The 21,079-nt window shown below is 48.2% G+C and overlaps 1 protein-coding gene across 1 annotated transcript in view; it reads left to right on the forward strand.

Annotated features, from left to right (window-relative positions):
- MAPK4 (mitogen-activated protein kinase 4) overlaps positions 1–21,079 on the forward strand; it is a 108,899-nt gene that overhangs the window by 68,920 nt on the left and 18,900 nt on the right. The window contains exon 2 of the mRNA XM_072133306.1: positions 12,633–13,861. Coding sequence (XP_071989407.1) covers positions 13,316–13,861 — 546 coding nt within the window. The 5' untranslated portion in view covers positions 12,633–13,315. The remainder of the gene's footprint in view (positions 1–12,632; positions 13,862–21,079) is intronic.

The following is a 21,079-nucleotide window of genomic DNA, read 5'->3' on the forward strand; positions in this document are numbered from 1 at the left end:
AGATCTTTTATTTTATATAAAAGTAAAAAACATAACAATACAAACAAAACATAACATACAATATATACAATCTCTTACCTGCTGGTCCAGCCACATTCACACCTAGTAAAAACAATAACTTAAAATACACCGTAATGAACACCAATTACCACAACCCCCACCCAACCGATTACCACAACCTAAACCAAACCAATAAACAATAAGAAAAGCCACACCCACAAATAAAACATAAAATGACTATAAAATATACATAAACCCACCCCACACCCTCTAATAACAAACCACCCCACACAGATCACATCCCACACCCATTTTTTTTTTTTTTTTTCCTTTCCAATATATAATAACAAATACACACAACACTACACTAAACTAAATCCCTCGCCCGCACCCTCCCCTTCCCCCCAGACACTGGTCTAACGTCCAAAGTTTGCGTTAAGTAGTCCAGACCAGTGCCCAGGGTCATAGAGTCCAAGGTCACTTGTTCGTAAATCCCACCACCATCACCCCCCTCCCAACCTAACACTAATCCCAAACCCCACTATATACAATATATACAATATATACAGTATTTACAACATAACAAAGAAAACAGAATACAATTAAAGTATAAACAACATAAATCCAAACCACATAAAGCCCAGGTTCGGCACCTGCAAGCCCAACATCACTACATGCCCAGAACACAAAACAAAAATCTACAGTGTCAGCTTCAGCCCAACACCAGGAGCGGAGATGACAGACTAAGGGACACTAAAGGAGAACCCCCTCCAAAGGAGAGAGGCCCTCCCCGTGCCCAGCCTCTCATACTCCAGAGAGCGCACCTTCACCAGGTCACCCAGAATGTTCCTAATCACCTCATCCACTGGGAGGATTTTACGCTGCGTCGATACTAAACACCGTGCGTTCCACGTGTGGTACCTGACCACTAGACTAACTAGGAATAACGTGCAGCGGTCCCGGCCACCCAGGCCTCTGAATGCTCCATAGGCCCACTCCGCATAGGAGAGACCGGCCAACCCGGGCCAATGGATGGAAGCGCCCACCCGGTTGTACACCTCTGTGTTAAAGGGGCACTGAAGCAGGAAGTGGTCCATGCTCTCCAGCAGGCCACCGCACTCCTCCCGGGGACAACCCCTTTCCTCAGAGCTCCTACACTTCAGATTGTCCCTCACACACAGCTTTCCATGGAAGCAGCGCCAAGTCACGTCCCAAAACTTCAAGGGGATCCTGATGGAATTCAAAAGACCTAAACCCACCCCAAGATCCCGACTTGGGCAATCCCTGAGGGCCAGAGGCTTCTGGAAATGGGTCAACAGAACCCTCTTGTCAAGGACTTTCCTCGACATGGTCCTGATCTCCCACATTCCCAGACCCCACCGGCGAATCACCTTCAGAACCGGGGTAGCGTAAGCCGGAAGATGCCCATGCGGTGTACGGAGATCCTTCACTTGCCCTCCTGTCTCCCATTCCTGGAAGAAAGGCCGAAACCATCCCCTGCAGGAGTATACCCACGGAGGAGCCCTCTCTTTCCAGAGGTTTGCTACATTGATCTTAAGAAAGGTATTCACTAGGAACACCACAGGGTTGACCATACACAACCCTCCTTGTCTCCTCGTGCGGTAAGTAACCTCCCTCTTGATTAGGTTCAGCCTATTCCCCCATAACAGCTGGAAGAACAGACTGTAGACCCGAGTCCAGAGGGGTTCTGGCAACATGCACACACTGCCCAGATAAATCATCAACGGGAGCAGGTAGGTTTTGATCAGATTAACCCTTTCTCTGAGGGTCAAAGACCAACCCTTCCACTGGTCCACCTTCTGAGCGGCGATCTTAAGCCTGCCGTCCCAGTTTTGCATGGGGTAATCCCCCTGGCCAAATTCGATGCCGAGAACTTTGGCAGAGTCCTGGGGCCCTGGAAGAGTGTCCGGGAGATCAAAGCCTGGACCTCCCTCTCCCAGCCAGAGACTCTCACACTTATCCCGGTTGATCTTGGACCCAGAAGCCTCTGAGTAGCGGTCAACCTCTGACATCACCCATTGCGCCTCCCCTCCCGAGGACACGAAAACGGTGACATCATCAGCATACGCTACCACCCTTAGAGTGGCTTCCGGTGCTGCCCGATCCATCCCGACTCCCACCAACGGCCCACGATCAACCCTCCTAAGGAATGGGTCAATCGCGAACACGTACAGTAGTGGGCTCAGAGGACAACCCTGGCGAACACCAGACCCGACCTCAAAAGAGCGGCCAATCCAGCCGTTCACAAGCGGGAAACTCTCTGCCCCTGCGTACAAAACCTTAAGCCAATTGACAAACCCACCCGGGAGGCCATACCTCAGAAGGACAGACCAGAGGTACTCGTGGTTAACCCGATCAAACGCTTTTGCCTGATCCAAGGACAGCAAGTACCCCTTCCAGTTACCAGCCCTGCCCTGCTCCACTGCCTCCCGGACACACAGCACAGCACTAAATGTACTGCGGCCTGGAACAGAGCAGTGCTGGGTCCCCGAAAGGAGCCGGGGCGCAAACTGCACCAGTCGATTAAACAGCACCTTTGCCAAAACCTTTCTGTCCGTATTGAGAAGCGCTATGGGACGCCAGTTCTCAACACGAGATCGGTCCTTACCCTTTGACAGAATGATCAGGGCTGACCTCCTCATTGACTTCGGCAGAGCGCCCGAGGAAAGACACTCATTGAATACCTCAGTCAAGAGGGGAACCAAGGTGTCCTTAAAGGTCTTATAAAACTCGGATGTTAAGCCATCCGGACCCGGCGATTTCTTGAGGGCGAGCCCTTCAATCGCCAGGCTGACTTCCTCTTCCCTGATCACTTCGGTCAAAACATCAAGAGAGGGGTCTACTCCTGGCTCAGGGACAGTGTCAGCCAGGAAAGCCGACATCACATCCCGATCTAGATCCTTCCTGCCCAAGAGGTGCGAGTAGAAGGATCTGACGACCTCCAGAATCCCTGATCTGGACCTTTTCAGGGATCCCGTACTGTCAACCAGTCCCGTGACAACTTTACCATTCACTGACATCTTGCAGTTTCTGTAAGGGTCGGGCGAGCGGTATTTCCCGTAATCCCTCTCAAAAACCAAAGATGCGTGTCTATCGTACTGACACCTCTTCAGCAAGGATTTCACTCTGGAGATGTCCTCACGACTACCTCCAGTCGAGACGAGATGCTCGAGTTTCCTCCTCAGGCCCTGATACAGGCGGTACCTGTCCAGGCTCCTGAGGCTCGAGAGCTGGCGGAAGAATCTCGCCACCCTTTTCTTGAGCATCTCCCACCACTCTGACTTACTGCTACAAAGGCCCAGCAATGGTACCTGGCTCTGAAGAAAGTCCTCAAAGGATTGTCTGATCTCCGCTTCTTCCAGGAGAGACGAATTGAGCTTCCAGTAGCCTCTTCCCATCCGGGGGGTCTCTGTAACATTCAGAGAAAACAAAATTAAACAGTGATCGGAGAATTCCACCTCAACAACAGAAACTGGTGAAGAAATGGCTTCCTCCTTTAAATAAAACCTGTCTATTCTAGACCTGCAGCTACCCCTATAATAGGTGAACCCCGCGTGGCCTGGGGTGTGCCGGATGTGGACATCCACCAGGCGAGCCTCACTAGCTATGCTATTAAGAGCGACGCTATCATAAGTCAGCTTGTCTCTGGAACCTCCCCTATCCTGGGACCTCGTGACAGCATTGAAGTCCCCTCCAAAGACCACCTGCCGACTTGTAAAAAGGTAGGGCTTGATCCTCATAAAGAGACACTTCCTGTCCCACTTGGACTGGGGACCATAGATGTTAATTAGGCGAAGTTCTTGTCCCTTCATGAGGACATCCAGGATCAGGCACCTCCCCATTTCTAACTCAATAACTCGTCGGCATTCTACCGGTGCGGTAAAAAGGACCGCCACTCCGCTATACGGCTCGGCCGCAAGAGACCAATAGGAAGGTCCGTGTCTCCATTCCCTCTTAGCTTTAAACACGGCCGCCAAATCTGGCAGCCTGGTCTCCTGCAAAAATAAAATGTCGGCTTCAACGCGGCCGAGAAAATCAAAGGCCGCAAATCTAGCCGCATCAGACTTAATGCTGGCGACATTAATGGACGCCAGCGTCAATGGAGTGGGTGCCGCCATCATGAGTGATTGAGTTAGACGGCTTTCTTTTTCCCACCGCCCTTCTCTTCAGTTTCAGAAGAGGACCCTTTCCCTCTCTTTTTTGAAACTGTAGTGTCCATATCAGCTCTTTCATCCTCGTCTCCGGACTCCAGGTCAGTCTCCCATTCTGAGGACGAAGCATCCCCAGCGGAAGACTCAGCATCTCCTGAAAGCCCTCCCGCCCTCTCCGGAACCTCACCCTCAACCTCTGAGGCAGAGACATTGTCAAGGGCTTGGAACCGGTTGGAAAGACCAACCAGAGGGGAATCAGTTTTACCTTCCTTTGGCTTCTGAGTCAGGGTGAGAGAAGATTGTAAATCTCCCTTCTTTTTCTTTTTCCTTTTGCCCTGCTTGCGCTTTTCCTGTAGCCACGCCCTACTATCCTCATCCATACTCTCATAATGGGAGGATTCTGAGAGCGTGGCCGCTTCCTCCCTCTGGATCCTCCTGACCTCCTCATCCAACTCATCATTCCTCGGGGCCTCAGCAACAAGATTGGGCTGAAGGACAGGGCCGGGGGCAGTGACCCGCGACTCCCCCACCTCCCTGTCCCTTTGGCGCCTCTCCTGACGCCTCTGTCGTGATGGCGTCACTTTCTTATCTTTCTTCCCTGGCCCCTCAGTTCCTTCGCCTCTGCTAGTCCCCTCCCCAGCAGATTCGGCCTCATGGCCTTCACCCACCGGAGCCAGAACCGCATTAGCAAAAGAACGAGGACAACGGCTGAATGGGTGACCTAAGTCACCACACAGGTGACACCGAATCTGCTTACAGGATGCAGCGAGATGGCCGACACCCCCACACAACGCGCACTTCTGCACGGTGCAGTTTGCGCTGAAATGTGTGGGGTCACCGCACCTGTGGCACAGCTTAGGCTGACCCTGGTAGAAGATCTGGATGCGATCCCTCCCCAGGAAGGCTGATGAAGGGATGTGGGCAACCGAGTTACCTGAAACCTTTAACTTCATCATAAAGGTCCAGGCCCCTGACCAGATACCAAACTCGTCCCGATTTTTCCTTGGCGTCTCCAATACTTCACCATATCGCCCAAGCCAAGTCATGATGTCATAGCAAGAAAGTGATTCATTACGGGTTAAAACGGTCACTTTCTTGACCTGATTTTGGCGAGACACCGCCTGAACAGCAAAGTCTCGCCAACCGGGCATGTTCTTTTTCAGCTCATAATTCCCCCAGAAGAGCTCAAGTCCCTCTGGGCGAACAAAACTGACATCGAACTCAGATGTGCCATAAGGATGAATCAAGGCAAAGATGTCTATCGCCTTGAAGCCCATCTCTAGGAGGAGCTCAACCACCTTAGTTCTAGGTGGACACGCATCACTGCCCCGCCACCTAAGACGGACCACATTCCTACGGGCGCCACCTGGCCCGGCTGTCGGGAGGGACCATGCAGTTTCCCCCCCTCTATTTTCTCGGAAGGCTCCAAGGCCGTGCCTCTCTATCCAGAAGGACAGATCAACCTCTCCACCCTCTACAGTGATTGATCTTTCCCCTTTTCTCAGAGCTTCCAGAAGACGCTGCTGCAAAATATTGCCCCTAGGGCCCGAAGACGAGGAGGATGCGAAATCTCCCCCAGCAGTGACACTGGCATAACTTCTGCCACCGCTGGGGGTTGCCACCGCTGGGGGCACAACAGGACCAGATCCCACCATACCCCCACCCATAACAGCCCTCTTATTACGTGCAAAACATCCCACAACACCATCACCTCCCACCATAGCATCACCACAAGTCCCAGCAACACCTCCAGCCACACCAGTATCTCTACTCACAGGAACCTCCCCAGTTACAGCAACACCTCCCGCCATAGCAGCACCACTAGTCCCAGCAATAACTCTCTCCATACCACCATCTCCACTCACAGCAGCCCCGCCACTCACAACAGCCCCCTCATCCACAGCAACACTTCCACTCATAGTAACAACATCACCTCCCACCATAGCAGCACCACTAGTCCCAGCAATACCTCTCTCCATACCACCATCTCTACTCACAGCACCACCATCACCTGCATTTTCTACCCCTGATAACGACCCTTCAGCCACAGCACCATTCACACTCGCTGGACCAGCAGTAACGACGGACGGCAGGACAGCCTCAGCATCTCTGGCCATAGGGGCAGAGGCCACCTCCACAGAACCAATTCCCCCGGCCTGCATGATCTGTCCAGAGGTGACCCCAACCCCAGATTGGCTTTTGCCCTCTGCTTCTTCGGCGTCAGATGTCAGTTTGCGTTTGCTCGCCGTCCGTCTTTCGCCAGTCTCTACAGGATGTCTATTTTCAGTATTACCAGTTCCAATACAAAACAGGACTTTTTTTCCCATGGAGAAATCGCCACCGCTGGGAGGACTGGGACTGGGACCCGTAACCGACGCCGACACCAGGCTGCCCCCCCCTCCCCCTGGGGAGCAGGCCACAGTGCCGGTGCTAGATGGAGCGCCCCCCGCGGGGCGACACTCAGTGTCCGGCCTTTCAGCCGATGCTTTCCCTGCTCCATTTCCACTACTACAAGCAGAGATGGAGCCTTGCACCTCGCCACCTGGCTTTGTAATCTCCCTGCACCTTTGCACCGGGTCCACAGCAGAACTCGGGGGGGTTTGGGTAGCAGGGCTTGCACAGTGAGCTGACCCTGCGCTTTGCCCGGGGGGGTGTACAGGGAGGGGGGTAAAGATGAAACGTACCTCTTCTTGCTGCTTGGGCCTGGTCTTCTTCGCCTTCCTCCGGCTGCTCCCCCCAGCGGCTTCCTCTGGGAGTTCATCACCAAAGGAAAAGTTCTCCATGCGCACTGGGGACTCGAGCAGCCGGATCTCTGCCATGAGCGCCCCTCCCTGGCTGCCGGTGTCACTGTCCTCCCCCGAGCGAGGTGTTACTGCTGGCTGCCCTGCAGGGGGCCCACTGCACGAGGCCTGCTGATCTTCCTGCAGGCCGCCAGGTGGGAACTGCTGCTCGTTATCATCATCATCATCCTCCTCCTCCACCTGGCTCACAGGCTGCAACCCCTTCAGCCTCTGCTCTCTGTTATCAGCCATGTCTGCAAATCTGTCATCATTCAACAATTTTTCCTTGAATGGACCGCCGTTCTCGCTAATAAAAGTCTTTCTTATAAGAAGCTTCTCAATGTCTGATTTTAGTCTTTTAATTTCACTGGTAATCTCCGTCCTCTGCTTCCCCATTGCTGTATTCACCCTGGCACGGGCACAACGCAGCTCCTCCCGGAGCCTCCTGATGGTCTTAGTTGCCTCTTCGTACTCACAGAGGTGGCTCTGGACCCGGGAGGCATAGGTGGACAAAGACTCCCGGGGCCCCTGCACCGCCCAGCCTCCCCCCGCATGGTCAGCCTTACCTCTGTGAGCACTCCGCTTCATGGCTCCAGCCCCGGAAGGACCGCTCTCACCCGCACCGACTTGGGCATTCAGCTTCTGGGTTCTCCGCTTCTCAGGGGGAGCAGGAGCCGTATTGCTACGACTCCGGGTGGAACGTCTCACCCCTGAGTCCTCCATAGCGCTGGCCGGTTGCTGTCCTTTCCTGCCTCCCGCCGGCCTAGACCGGGAAGCAGGAGCCTGGGACTTGGCTCCCTCACTCATCCCCAGGAACCTAACTCCCTCCCTGGGAGAGGAGAGAGCAGGCCCTGGGCGGGCAGATCTTCCTCCAGGAGCTCAGGAGCACAAACACACAGCAGCTCCACACACAGCCACACCCTCTGCTAATGAGATAACGATCTCCAGAGATGCACGCACTATTCTGCTGCTGGTGCAGTCACTGTGTACATACATGACATTACTTATCCTGTACTGATCCTGAGTTACATCCTGTATTATACCCCAGAGCTGCACTCACTATTCTGCTGCTGGTGCAATCACTGTGTACACACATGACATTACTTATCCTGTACTGATCCTGAGTTACATCCTGTATTATACTCCAGAGCTGCACTCACTATTCTGTGTACATACATGACATTACTTATCATGTAACTGATCCTTATAGAGAACCCGTCATGCAAAATAACCCCCTAATCTAAATGGATTTTCATAAACTGCCATTAGAGAGCATTGCCTCTATCCCTTCATTGCCCCTCTACATGCCTGTAAACCTAAGCAATGAGGTCCTAAAGCTGTATGCAAATGACCTGTGAAATGTCCAAGGAGTCATTAGCATATTCAAGCTGTCCAGCTTATTCATGAGTGGGAGGTACAGCCACGCCCCCAGTGCATGACTGACAGCCTGTGTAATTCTGTAAAGGCTGCTCCGTGTGCCTACTGGTGGCCCACACCCCCGGCAGCCTGTGTGTGTGTGTGTATAGGAGAGATACAACAGCTCCAGGCAGCCATGTTACAGCAGAACATGTCAGGTACTTGTGTAGCTGATGTCTCTGTCTCTCACACGTGAGTATAGCAGAACATGTCCGGTACTTGTGTAGCTGATGTCTGTGTCTCACACATGTTATAGCAGCACAGGTCAGGTACTTGTGTAGCTGATGTCTGTGTCTCTCACATGTGTATAGCAGCACAGGTCAGGTACTTGTATAGCTGATGTCTGTGTCTCACACATGTTATAGCAGCACAGGTCAGGTACTTTTGTAGCTGATGTCTGTGTCTCACACATGTGTATAGCAGAACATGTCAGGTACTTGTGTAGCTGAGGTCTGTGTCTCTCACATATGTATAGCATAACATGTCAGGTACTTGTGTAGCTGATGTCTGTGTCTCACATGTTATAGCAGAACATGTCAGATACTTGTATAGCTGATGTCTTTGTCTCACATGTTATAGCAGAACATGTCAGATACTTGTATAGCTGATGTGTGTGTCTCTGTGTATTAGGAGGATGCAGCATGTCAGCAGATGCAGCACACACACTAGCAATGCTTTACTATACATTACACACAGACATGAGCAGGGGGAGGAGAGGGGAGGGGTAACAGGGGTGACATCGCTGCCCCTGACCATGTGACCAGCCTCATTTACATGATAAAGAATAGATGATTTTACAATGAATAATGTATGAAATGACTAGATAAAGGCTGTGATGGGATCCTTGTGAGCTGCTCCAACAGGTAGTAGTGACAGGACAAGTGACAGAGACCTGATGACAGGTGTCCTTTAATAGTACAGTTCATACAAGTGGAGGAGTATTCTCTTTCTGACTACATGATGGTGCTGCTCCTCTTCCCCTCTCACAGCATGCAGTGTCATAGACACTCAGAGAGAATACTGCATCGCCCTCCTGCCCTCCTGCCCCCCCATATTATAAACTTCTTTATAGCCAGGATTTTATAGCAGATTCTGACACATTACCTCGTGCTACTGATATACAACACAGTAAAGTTTTATCACAAGTCTGTGATGACCTGAGCCGCTCTGTTGTATACTTTTCTTTAAAACTTTAACACATCCCATATAAAATAGTTTGCAGCCATCTGATACCTGAGCGCCGTCCATAAAACAATTCATCCCCAGAGCCGCGCAGGTATGAAGTAACGTAATCCCCAATAAAAAAGGGATAATCTCTGGAATATATTTCCTTCTCCGCTCTATGAAGCAAATAGCTGACGTTACCAACGCTGATATATGACTGTCTAGAAAAGAGATTTAGAGGCTGATCGGTCATGAAATTCCTGGAATTAGATGTCAATACAAGAATCTGGAGGGGGGAAACCTTCACTGGCTGCAGATGAGACTGACCTGGGACGTGTGTGTGTCATCCTTAAAGGAAATCTACCACCAGGATGAAGGATTGTAAACCAAGTACACTGACATACTAGTGTGTTCCCCACTCTTGCAGGATATGTTCTTCTATTAGCTTATTATGCCTTGGTTTTTACAAAAAAAAAAGTCTTTTAAAATTATGCAAAAGAGCCTCAGGGGCTCCCGGCTCCATAGGTGTTAATGGAGCCTGGAGCCCCTATGGCTCATTTGCATATTTTTTAAAGACTTTTTTTCTTAAAACCCCGGGCATAAGAAGATAAAAGAAGAACATATCCTGCAAGAGGGGGCACACACCAGTATGTCAGTGTGCTTGGTTTACAATCCTTCATCCTGGTGGTAGATGTCCTTTAAAGGGATGAATTACCTATTCATTGGCCTCAAATGCAAAATCGGTCATAGTTGGGACCAGGAGGACATTACATGGAGTTGGGGTCTAGTGGATAGGGGACATCCTGCTGATTGGCAGGACGTGAACAGAAGTGTCTTATGAATGGAGTGGAGGCTTGAGCATGCAGAGCCACTCCATTCATTCTCTATTGAGGATCTTTGGGTGGTTGGACGGTTTTGGCAATCCAATGAAAGTAAATGGAACAGCAGAACAAATATGTCACTAATTTCTCAATATATTTTGGGGTACGATTGTCGCCAGTTCTAGTAATTGGAGGGGATCCCAATGGTAGGACCTCCACTATTTAGATAGTTGTCAGGAACCTTGCTGCTCGCTGACTGGATCTGACTTAGGTTCAGGAAGGGAGCTTACCGGGTCTCACTGGACCGTGCTCTGACAGCTCTTCGACCTGAGTGATTTAACTGCCACCACTCGTCATACATAGGCTCACAAGACCACTAATGGGGGTCATTTACTAAGGGCCCGAATCACGTTTTTCCGACGGGTTATCCGAATATTTCCGATTTGCGCCTATTTTTCTTTAATTGCCCCGGGATTTTGGCGCACGTGATCGGATTGTGCCGCATTGGCGCCGGCATGCAGGCGCCGGAAATGGGGGGGGGCGTGGGCGAACGAAAGCCCGACGGAATCGGAAAAACCACCGCATTTAAAAAAAAAAAGTTTCGCTTGACACACGCTTAACTGCACCCACGATAGAACGGTGGTGCATTCTAATGAACTTCAGCGCAGCAGCGACACCTGGTGGACGTCGGAGGAACTACCTAAGTGAATCCCGGCAGAACCCGAATCCTCCGCAGAGAATGAGCCGCTGGAACGCGAATGGACCGGGTAAGTAAATCTGCCCCATTATACTCCAATATAACATTACAGTCACAAATTAAGCATCAATGTAGGTAACGTCTCCTCGGAGGTATGGAATCTTTAGAACACAAGAAGCTCTTAGTAAAAGGACAGTGAATACAATTACAAAGGGTTATTATATGAAAAGGGGGACACAAGAAACAGACTTAAACATACAATGCAAAAAATAAAAGTTTGGTAAAATAAAAAGGGATAAAGAAACTAGCGTTCCGGCAGACGCACGTTTCGGAAGAAACTTCTTCGTCAGGGGGGATCCTCCTTCGTCAGGTGGAAACTAACCTTGTAGCCTCAGAATCTTTCCTGGCTGATATCTTGCCCTGGGGGCATCGTATACACTTGGTTGTAATTCCAGCTTTTCCCTGATAATGGCCCCCACACACATACTCTGCACGATGAGTTTATTGGTAATAGTTTAGGGGTTATGTAATTGCTCCCTGTTGTAGTGAAGCCACCTCTTCGTCATTGACATAGCTACTGTAGAAGTCTACCTGCAATTATTAGGGATATTGGTAAAGCTGAAATATGGATCATGCCATATTGTCCTATGATCTATAAACCCAGATGGGGATTTAAACCTGTAAGCGTTAGTGAGTAGCCGTAGCCTATGGTTGAACTGGTGAAAGGATGTAGAAGGGCTCTTCTGCCCACTCCATTAATTTTATGAGGGGCTCCGGGTGAGCACTGCCGGGATGTTGATTGTCCTGGCCTTCAGCCTGTGTTTAGAATAGCAGAAGAAGAACTCCATTCAGTCTACACCAATGTACTAATGTCTACGGGAACTGGTCTCCCCAATTCTTGAGAGTAATGAGAATTCAGCTGTTGGACCTCTAATATCCAGGTCCTGGGCACCTGTACAATGTATTTGAGAATGGGACCAAATGTGCTCTTAGCCCTGCCCAACTGCGGTGCCCAGTTATGAGACTGAATCTACAAAATCACATGACCATTGGTTGGTCCAGTTGCCGGATCATCTATTTGTAGCCTAAAGCAATGCACCCATCAAGTACCAACTTTTTGCATTACTGGTGTCTTCTTATGCTGCATAAATGTCTATAGATCCACTTTGGCACCAGGACCTTGGAATGGCTTCCTCCCTGTTTAGAAGACCCAAATCAGACCTGACTTTCTCTATTGTATTCTTTTTGACCAACATAGACCAGCAGTGCTCCTACCCCTGACAGGACACAAACCGTTACATAAGGTAACCCATGGATGGTATATGCCCATTACCCCTACTAGTGCATCCATGATCTGACAACATTTGTATATGACAACTTTTCTCGTAAGCTTCTTTTTCCTGTTTTTTACAACCTATAGGATTGTTCTGCTAGAAAAATGCAGTAGGTAAGCAAGGCTAATGAATTACCAAAGGTCAGGCTCTAGCACAGATTTCATGTCAACCTTCACACAGTAAGACGTGACATAAGCAGCCACCATTTATTGTCCTATCAACTCAATCAATCTTGTTCTTGCTTTCAGAGAGAATGATAAAGAGACAGGACTCAAGGCTGGCCGCAGATCACTATGCAGGTCTCTCCCGCAACTCTGAGGTGCCACCGAGATCAAGGATCAACTGGTAGGAGAGTGCAAGACGAGTGCAGAGCAATGAGGTTGGGTTTGGAGAAGTCTATGACTCTGCTGCCGTGACGGGGGCTTGGGTTGTACACTGGTAACTTGTATTGGCCACAGGACGGATTGCATCACCAAGAAGGAGAACAAGCTCATTCATGAATTATCACCAGGCTGTGACGAGCATGGGAATGATGGGATGCTTTATTTCCGAGGGGTTGATGTTGCTGGTCTGTAGACAACAGAAGCTTGGAAACTAAGAGAGGTCGGAGCCAGTGGATTGGGAGGCTGCACCACTCACTAGTACGTCACAGTCTTGTCTGTCAACGAGATGGCTATAAAACCAGCAACCTGCTCCTACAAGAAGCCTGTCCACTCTGGGCAACCTCTGGGGTAACACCATATGCTTGGATGTCTTGGAGTTACAAAAATATTCTAACCAAATTTTTCGCTCCATTCAATTCCCATTTCTTTTTATAATTTTTGCAAGTCACTTTCAGGGCATCCAGTTTGAAGCAACTTTTTGAAACCTTCTTGGCTTCTATTTTGCAAAAAAAACTCTTGCCATCTATCAAAAAAACATTGGCACTGCCATGGCCGAAAAGTGTGATTTCATTGCTAACATGTACGGCTACGATTTGGGTGGGCACTTTGTGGATTTTAAACCGTTGGGTTTCGGGGCTAATGGTCTTGTCCTTTCTGCTACCGATAGCAAAAATGCTCAAAAGGTGGCCGTGAAGAAGATTAGTATTAGTGACTGTCGGAGTATGAAGCACGCCTTACGGGAGATCAAGATCATCCGGCGGCTCAGCCATGACAACATTGTGAAAGTTCTGGCTGTGTTGGGTCCCAGGGGGGCCGATCTTCAAGGTGATATTTTCCGATACAATGTGGTTTACATTGTTCAGGAGCACATGGAGACGGATCTGTCTCGACTGTTGGAACAAGGACCACTAAGTGAGGATCACGCTAAGCTTTTCATATACCAACTTCTACGGGGCTTAAAATACATCCATTCAGCCAACGTGCTCCACCGAGATCTGAAACCAGCCAACATCTTCATTAATACGGAGGACCTCGTGCTCAAGATCGGAGACTTTGGGTTGGCTCGTATTGTGGACCAGCATTACTCCCATAAGGTACCTTACTTTTTGACTATTTTTACATTTCACGGCTGGTTAACAGGTCCCATTAAATATTCAAAACTTCTCTAGTTGTAGATTTTATATTCTTGGATTTTGAAGAACCTCATGGTGGTGGGATCTTTTAAATAGACATGAGATGAGTAATTGGGGTCTGGAAGCATGTAGGTCCTGTAAATTTTCTTTAGTTTTTTGATCTCTGGTGGAATTAGCACCCCACGGGCAAATTGAGGGGGTTGCCAGTAATGTGACAAATTAAGACCCCTCTTGCTCTAGTTGCTATTGACTGCAGCATCTTGAGGGTTAAACAGCTGGGATCCCCAGTCTTGGGAATTGAAGCAAGATGTTTGTTATACTGTAAGCGGATACCCCAAACTGATGATTTTGGTGCCCCTAATGTACCTGGACTATACATTCATGTGAAAACCCCCTTTTATAAAGAAGTAAATGCAGCCTTGTGTACTGCACTTTATATCCTTTCTATATACACATCTAGCTTTTGGTGCATCGGGGGTGTGGCTAAATCGGCTGGTGCACCTGTTTTGTCATTTCTATCGGGATATTTATCACTGTGTAAATGTAGTATTGAGCCTTGAAAGAAGAAAACAGGTGCACTACCAATCAAAACCCCGCCCCTAGTGCACTGAGGAGCTCATTTCCATTAAAAAAAACAGAATTTTCTCCAAAATTACAGATAAGTAATAGTTGAAAAGATGTTTTTTTTTAGAAAGCTCTAAAAAGTGTCCTATCAAATTCTTACTTTACACGTTGGGTGATTTGGGAGCTGGTAGACTCAATTCAATACCATTGGATGCCAGAAACAGGCACATGACCTCTGTGGACACCGATTGGCTGTCGTGGTCACATGTCAATATATCCATACAGAGACTGGGAGGACCAACGGAGACAAAATTGACACATAGGGGCAGATTAACTTACCCGGTCCATTCGCAATCCAGCGGCGCGTTCTCTGCGGAGGATTCGGGTTCTGCCGGAATTCACTAAGGCAGTTCCTCCGACGTCCACCAGGTGGCGCTGCTGCGCTGAAGTTCATTGGAATGCACTGAAGTTCACCGTCCTACCCTGGGTGCAGGTAAGCGCGTGGCAAACGACAAACTTTTTTTTAAAAAAATGCTTTTTCCGAATCCGTTGGGTTTTCGTGTGGCCACACTCCCCGATTTCTGTCGCGTGCACCCCGGCGCCGATGCGCCACAATTCGATCGCGTGCGCCAAAATCCCGGGACAATTCAGGGAAAATCGTCGCAAATCTGAAATTTTTGGATTACCCGTCGGAAAAACGCGATTCGGGCCCTTAGTAAATGACCCCCATAGTGATCTATTTTAATTTAAAATTATTTGTACCGTAAGTTATTTTTAATAATTTTTTAGCATTTATTCTATTAGGACAAATCTGATGAACCTTTCATTGTGGTGAATTTCACCTTTTCATCTAACCAGACCCGTAGAACGTGCAGCACACACCTGGTGTTACTTATGTGTTACATTGTAACCATTTAAAGGGCCAGTAAATGTTTTATATCATTATAATGTTTCCAAAAACGGAGCGGAGAATTTTATGATGGGAGAAATGATTGTAATAATGAATTCCTCGCATTCTCTGTGTCTGACACATCATAAACAGGTTTATAGGGATGTGACCGCGGAGCTGTGGGCGCTTGTTACATGTTATTGGATTTAAAACAGTTCATTTCATTCAGTTCAATTAAAGGGAACACGAAAATGACATAAAACAACATAAAAAACGAGAGCAAGCCCTGGGGAAGTCACCCACTAAAGGGGTAACCCTAATACTAAATGCGATCCGTGGGGGATGGATGCTGATCGGTGGGGACCCGACCTCAAGGAACCCAAATTGATCATTAGAACTAGGTCATTCAGCCTGAAGAGCTTTCTGCACTCTGCATTGTGCTGCTTCACAGCCCCTCCCCTTCCTATGAGTAGGAGGCATATCAGGATTCTGGTTGGATGCTCCCAGATGTCACTCAGAGCAGGGAGGAGGGGCAGTGGAACAGTTTATTGCAAAGAGCCAAAAGCTCTTCAGGCTGAAAGACCCGGCCCGAGCAGGATTAATATTCACTTTTCACAGTCCTGCTGCTACTTACTACACACACAAAGGTCTGATTGCACAGATCTCCAGGGACAATACCTAGCACATAACAGATTCACTTTATATTGAAATTAGATTGTGAGAGCCATCAGGGCCAAGAATAATAATAATAATCTTTATTTCTATATATCGCCATCATATTCCACAGCTTTACAAATCATAGGGGACACATACACATATAATATTACATCACAACAGTCATATGGAAAAATAGGAGTGAGCCCTGATCACAAGAGCTTACAGTCTATGAGGATGAGGAGGTTGACACAAGAGCTTACAGTCTATGAGGATGAGGGGGTGACACAAGAGCTTACAGTCTATGAGGATGAGGGGGTGACACAAGAGATTACAGTCTATGAGGATGAGGGGGGTGACACAAGAGCTTGCAGTCTATGAGGATGAGAGGTGACACAAGAGCTTACAGTCTATGAGGATGAGGGGGTGACACAAGAGCTTACAGTCTACGAGGATGAGCGGGTGACACAAGAGCTTACAGTCTATGAGGATGAGGGGGTGACACAAGAGCTTACAGTCTATGAGGATGAGGAGGGACACAAGAGCTTACAGTCTATGAGGATGAGGAGGGACACAAGAGCTTACAGTCTATGAGGATGAGGGGGTGACACAAGAGCTTACAGTCTATGAGGATGAGGAGGTTGACACAAGAGCTTACAGTCTATGAGGATGAGGGGGTGACACAAGAGCTTACAGTCTATGAGGATGAGGGGGTGACACAAGAGATTACAGTCTATGAGGATGAGGGGGGTGACACAAGAGCTTGCAGTCTATGAGGATGAGAGGTGACACAAGAGCTTACAGTCTATGAGGATGAGGGGGTGACACAAGAGCTTACAGTCTACGAGGATGAGCGGGTGACACAAGAGCTTACAGTCTATGAGGATGAGGGGGTGACACAAGAGCTTACAGTCTATGAGGATGAGGAGGGACACAAGAGCTTACAGTCTATGAGGATGAGGAGGGACACAAGAGCTTACAGTCTATGAGGATGAGGGGGTGACACAAGAGCTTACAGTCTATGAGGATGAGGAGGTTGACACAAGAGCTTACAGTCTATGAGGATGAGGGGGTGACACAAGAGCTTACAGTCTATGAGGATGAGGAGGGACACAAGAGCTTACAGTCTATGAGGATGAGGGGGTGACACAAGAGCTTACAGTCTATGAGGATGAAGGGGTGACACAAGAGCTTACAGTCTATGAGGATGAAGGGGTGACACAAGAGCTTACAGTCTATGAGGATGAGGGGGTGACACAAGAGCTTACAGTCTATGAGGATGAGGGGGAGACACAAGAGCTTACAGTCTATGAGGATGAGGAGGTGACACAAGAGCTTACAGTCTATGAGGATGAGGGGGTGACACAAGAGCTTACAGTCTATGAGGATGAGGGGGTACACAAGAGCTTACAGTCTATGAGGATGAGGGGGTGACACAAAAGCTTACAGTCTATGGGGAGGAGGAGGGACACAAGAGCTTACAGTCTATGAGGATGAGGGGTGACACAAGAGCTTACAGTCTATGAGGATGAGGGTGACACAAGAGCTTACAGTCTATGAGGATGAGGGGGTAACACAAGAGCTTACAGTCTATGAGGATGAGGGTGACACAAGAGCTTACAGTCTATGAGGATGAGGGGGTGACACAAGAGCTTACAGTCTATGAGGATGAGGGGTGACACAAGAGCTTACAGTCTATGAGGATGAGGGGTGACACAAGAGCTTACAGTCTATGAGGATGAGTGGGTGACACAAGAGCTTACAGTCTATGAGGATGAGGGGGTGACACAAGAGCTTACAGTTTATGAGGATGAGGGGGTGACACAAGAGCTTACAGTCTATGAGGATGAGGGGGTGACACAAGAGCTTACAGTCTATGAGGATGAGGGGGTGACACAAGAGCTTACAGTCTATGAGGATGAAGGAGTGATACAAGAGCTTACAGTCTATGAGGATGAGGGGGTGACACAAGAGCTTACAGTCTATGAGGAGGTGACATAAGAGCTTACAGTCTATGAGGATGAGGGGGTGACACAAGAGCTTACAGTCTATGAGGATGAGGGGGTGACACAAGAGATTGCAGTCTATGAGGATGAGGGGGTGACACAAGAGCTTACAGTCTATGAGGATGAGGGGGTGACACAAGAGATTGCAGTCTATGAGGATGAGGGGGTGACACAAGAGCTTACAGTCTATGAGGATGAGGGGGTGACACAAGAGCTTACAGTCTATGAGAATGAGGGGGTGACACAAGAGCTTACAGTCTATGAGGATGAGGGGGTGACACAAGAGCTTACAGTCTATGAGGAGGTGACATAAGAGCTTACCGTCTATGAGGATGAGGGGGTGACACAAGAGCTTACAGTCTATGAGGATGAGGGGGTGACACAAGAGCTTACAGTCTATGAGAATGAGGGGGTGACACAAGAGCTTACAGTCTATGAGGATGAGGGGGTGACACAAGAGCTTACAGTCTATGAGAATGAGGGGGTGACACAAGAGCTTACAGTCTATGAGGATGAGGGGGTAGACACAAGAGCTTACAGTCTTTGAGGATGAGGGGGTGACACAAGATCTTACAGCCTATGGGGGGACACACAAGAGCTTACAGTCAGTCTATAAAGATGAGGGGGTGACACAAGAGCTTACAGTCTATGAGGACGAGGGGGTGACACAAGAGCTTACAGTCTATGAGGATGAGGGGGTGACACAAGAGCTTACAGTCTATGAGGATGAGGGAGTGACACAAGAGCTTACAATCTATGAGGATGCAGGGGTGACACAAGAGCTTACAGTCTATGAGGATGAGGGGGTGACACAAGAGCTTACAGTCTATGAGGATGAGGGAGTGACACAAGAGCTTACAATCTATGAGGATGCAGGGGTGACACAAGAGCTTACAGTCTATGAGGATGAGGGGGTGACACAAGAGCGGAATATGTTGGCGCCATACAAACAACATGAAATAATTATATAAATTTAGGGGGACGTCTCCCTTTAAGGGACTCGGCTAATCTCTTAGCTCAGTGTTCTGCTGCAGTTGCCTTCCATGTGATGTCATTGTATATATCTATATGATGAAGTTGTATAGAAGTGCGGGGAATACACTGTCATTTCCTGGGGGGTTAGCCTGGGAGCCGCAGCCTCTGTTCTCGCTCTTCAGGGCTGCGTCCGCTGTGCTGAATATTTCATGAGGTTACAATGCAGGCGGCCTCGCCTCAGTAATCTACTCCTTGTGATAGGAGGAGGTTATGTAATAAAACGTATGTTATCATTAACTCGCCTTATCATCTCCCGGCCATCTCCGGGGTCACCCGCTCATTATCCCGGGAAGTAACAACACAGGACATTGCACCCCCATTGCATGGAGAACATCAGTGACTATTGATCCTGGTAATTGTTGTATTGGATCATTATCAGTGAACACCGGATCCAAATCTGCTCCGTTATATTCATCACATGATCAGTCATCCATACGAGGGTGAATCCTGTATTTACATGGATACATCGGATTAGGAATATAGGCAGTTTGGGCTGTAGCCCGGGGCCCAATCCTTCATGCCAACCACTGTCCAAATTTTATACTTAGAAGAAGCACCCCTATGGAGAAGCTACAATTCTAGAATATAAATCCATATTTCACAGTCCTACTGCTAAGAACAATATACACAAAGGTCCAGCTACAATCCTGGAATGCTACTCACAGCATACACAAAGGTATAATTATGCAACTAAGATTAGTCTTATCTCGGATCTCAAATTATTTGATGGGGCTTTATTAATATTGAAATTAGTTTTTGTGGTCTGCTCCAGCAGCCAGATTTTAATTTTTTAGGGATCTGGATTAGGGTCTAAGTGATTAGGGGTCTGAATATGCGTAGAAGAATCTTCATTTGAATAACTTCCAAATCTGGCGCATAGTTCTCTTATGTTTACCCTACATGAAGGAGTTTTTCTAGCTCAGCAGGAGCACGGTGGCTCAGTGTTTAGCACTACAGTCTTGCAGCGCTGGGGACCTAAGTTCAAGTACTAGGGTCAACATCTGCAAAGAGTTTGAATGTTCTGTCCGTGTTTATGTGGGTTTCCTCCGGGTCCTCCGGTTACCCCCCACACTCCAAAACATACTGGTAGGTTGATTAGATTGTGAGCCCCATTAGGGACAGGGACTGATCTGGCAAGTTCTGTGCAGCGCTGTGTAATCTGTGTGCCCTATATAAATACAGGAATTATTATTATTAACCTCTGGGGTAGGTTGGGGCAGTTGGGGAAACCAAAACAGTCGATCTACATAATATGGAAAACCCCTTTAAGACAAAAGGTTCCTCACTAAGAAAAGCTTAAGGTGGATTATCCTCTCCAGCCAAATGTAGATTTTTACATTTTTACTTTATTGACTTTTTTCAATGTTTTTTTGCCATTTTGAGGATTTACACGGCTTAATCCCTCACTTTTATGCTTCTTTGCCCATCAATAAATTGTGTATTTAAAAAAAAAATGAAAGCAGAAGTGTGGATTTATGTAAGGATTACGCCACGGACTGGATCCACTGAAGCGTTTCACCGGCCTAATTGAGCTCCATTGATTTGATACAATTGATGGAATTGATGGAATTGACGGAGCTGTTAAGAATATACACAAATAACATAACATGGGGCGTATGTACCAATCCTAATACTCAGACAAGGTAATCTCCACATACACCATATAATTGGCACATTCCGGTGAGCCACCACGTTGTCTAATGTCCCCTTTATCCTGGCCCCTTACTATAATAATAATTCTTTATTTATATAGCGCACACAGATTACGCAGCGCTGCACACAACTTGCCAAATCAGTCCATGTCCTCATGGGGCTCACAATCAAATCACCTACCAGTATGTTTTGGAGTGTAGGAGGAAACCAGAGGACCCAGAGGAAACCCATACAAACACGGAGAGAACATACAAACTCTTTGCAGATGTTGAACCCTGGGACTTGAACCCAGGTCCCCAGCGCTGCAAGGCTGTAATGCAAACCACTGAGCCACCGTGCTGCCCATAAACTATATAATTGTCCTAATTGTCCTTCCTT

Source organism: Engystomops pustulosus, chromosome 1 (assembly GCF_040894005.1).
Source record: "Engystomops pustulosus chromosome 1, aEngPut4.maternal, whole genome shotgun sequence".
NCBI lineage: Eukaryota > Metazoa > Chordata > Amphibia > Anura > Leptodactylidae > Engystomops > Engystomops pustulosus.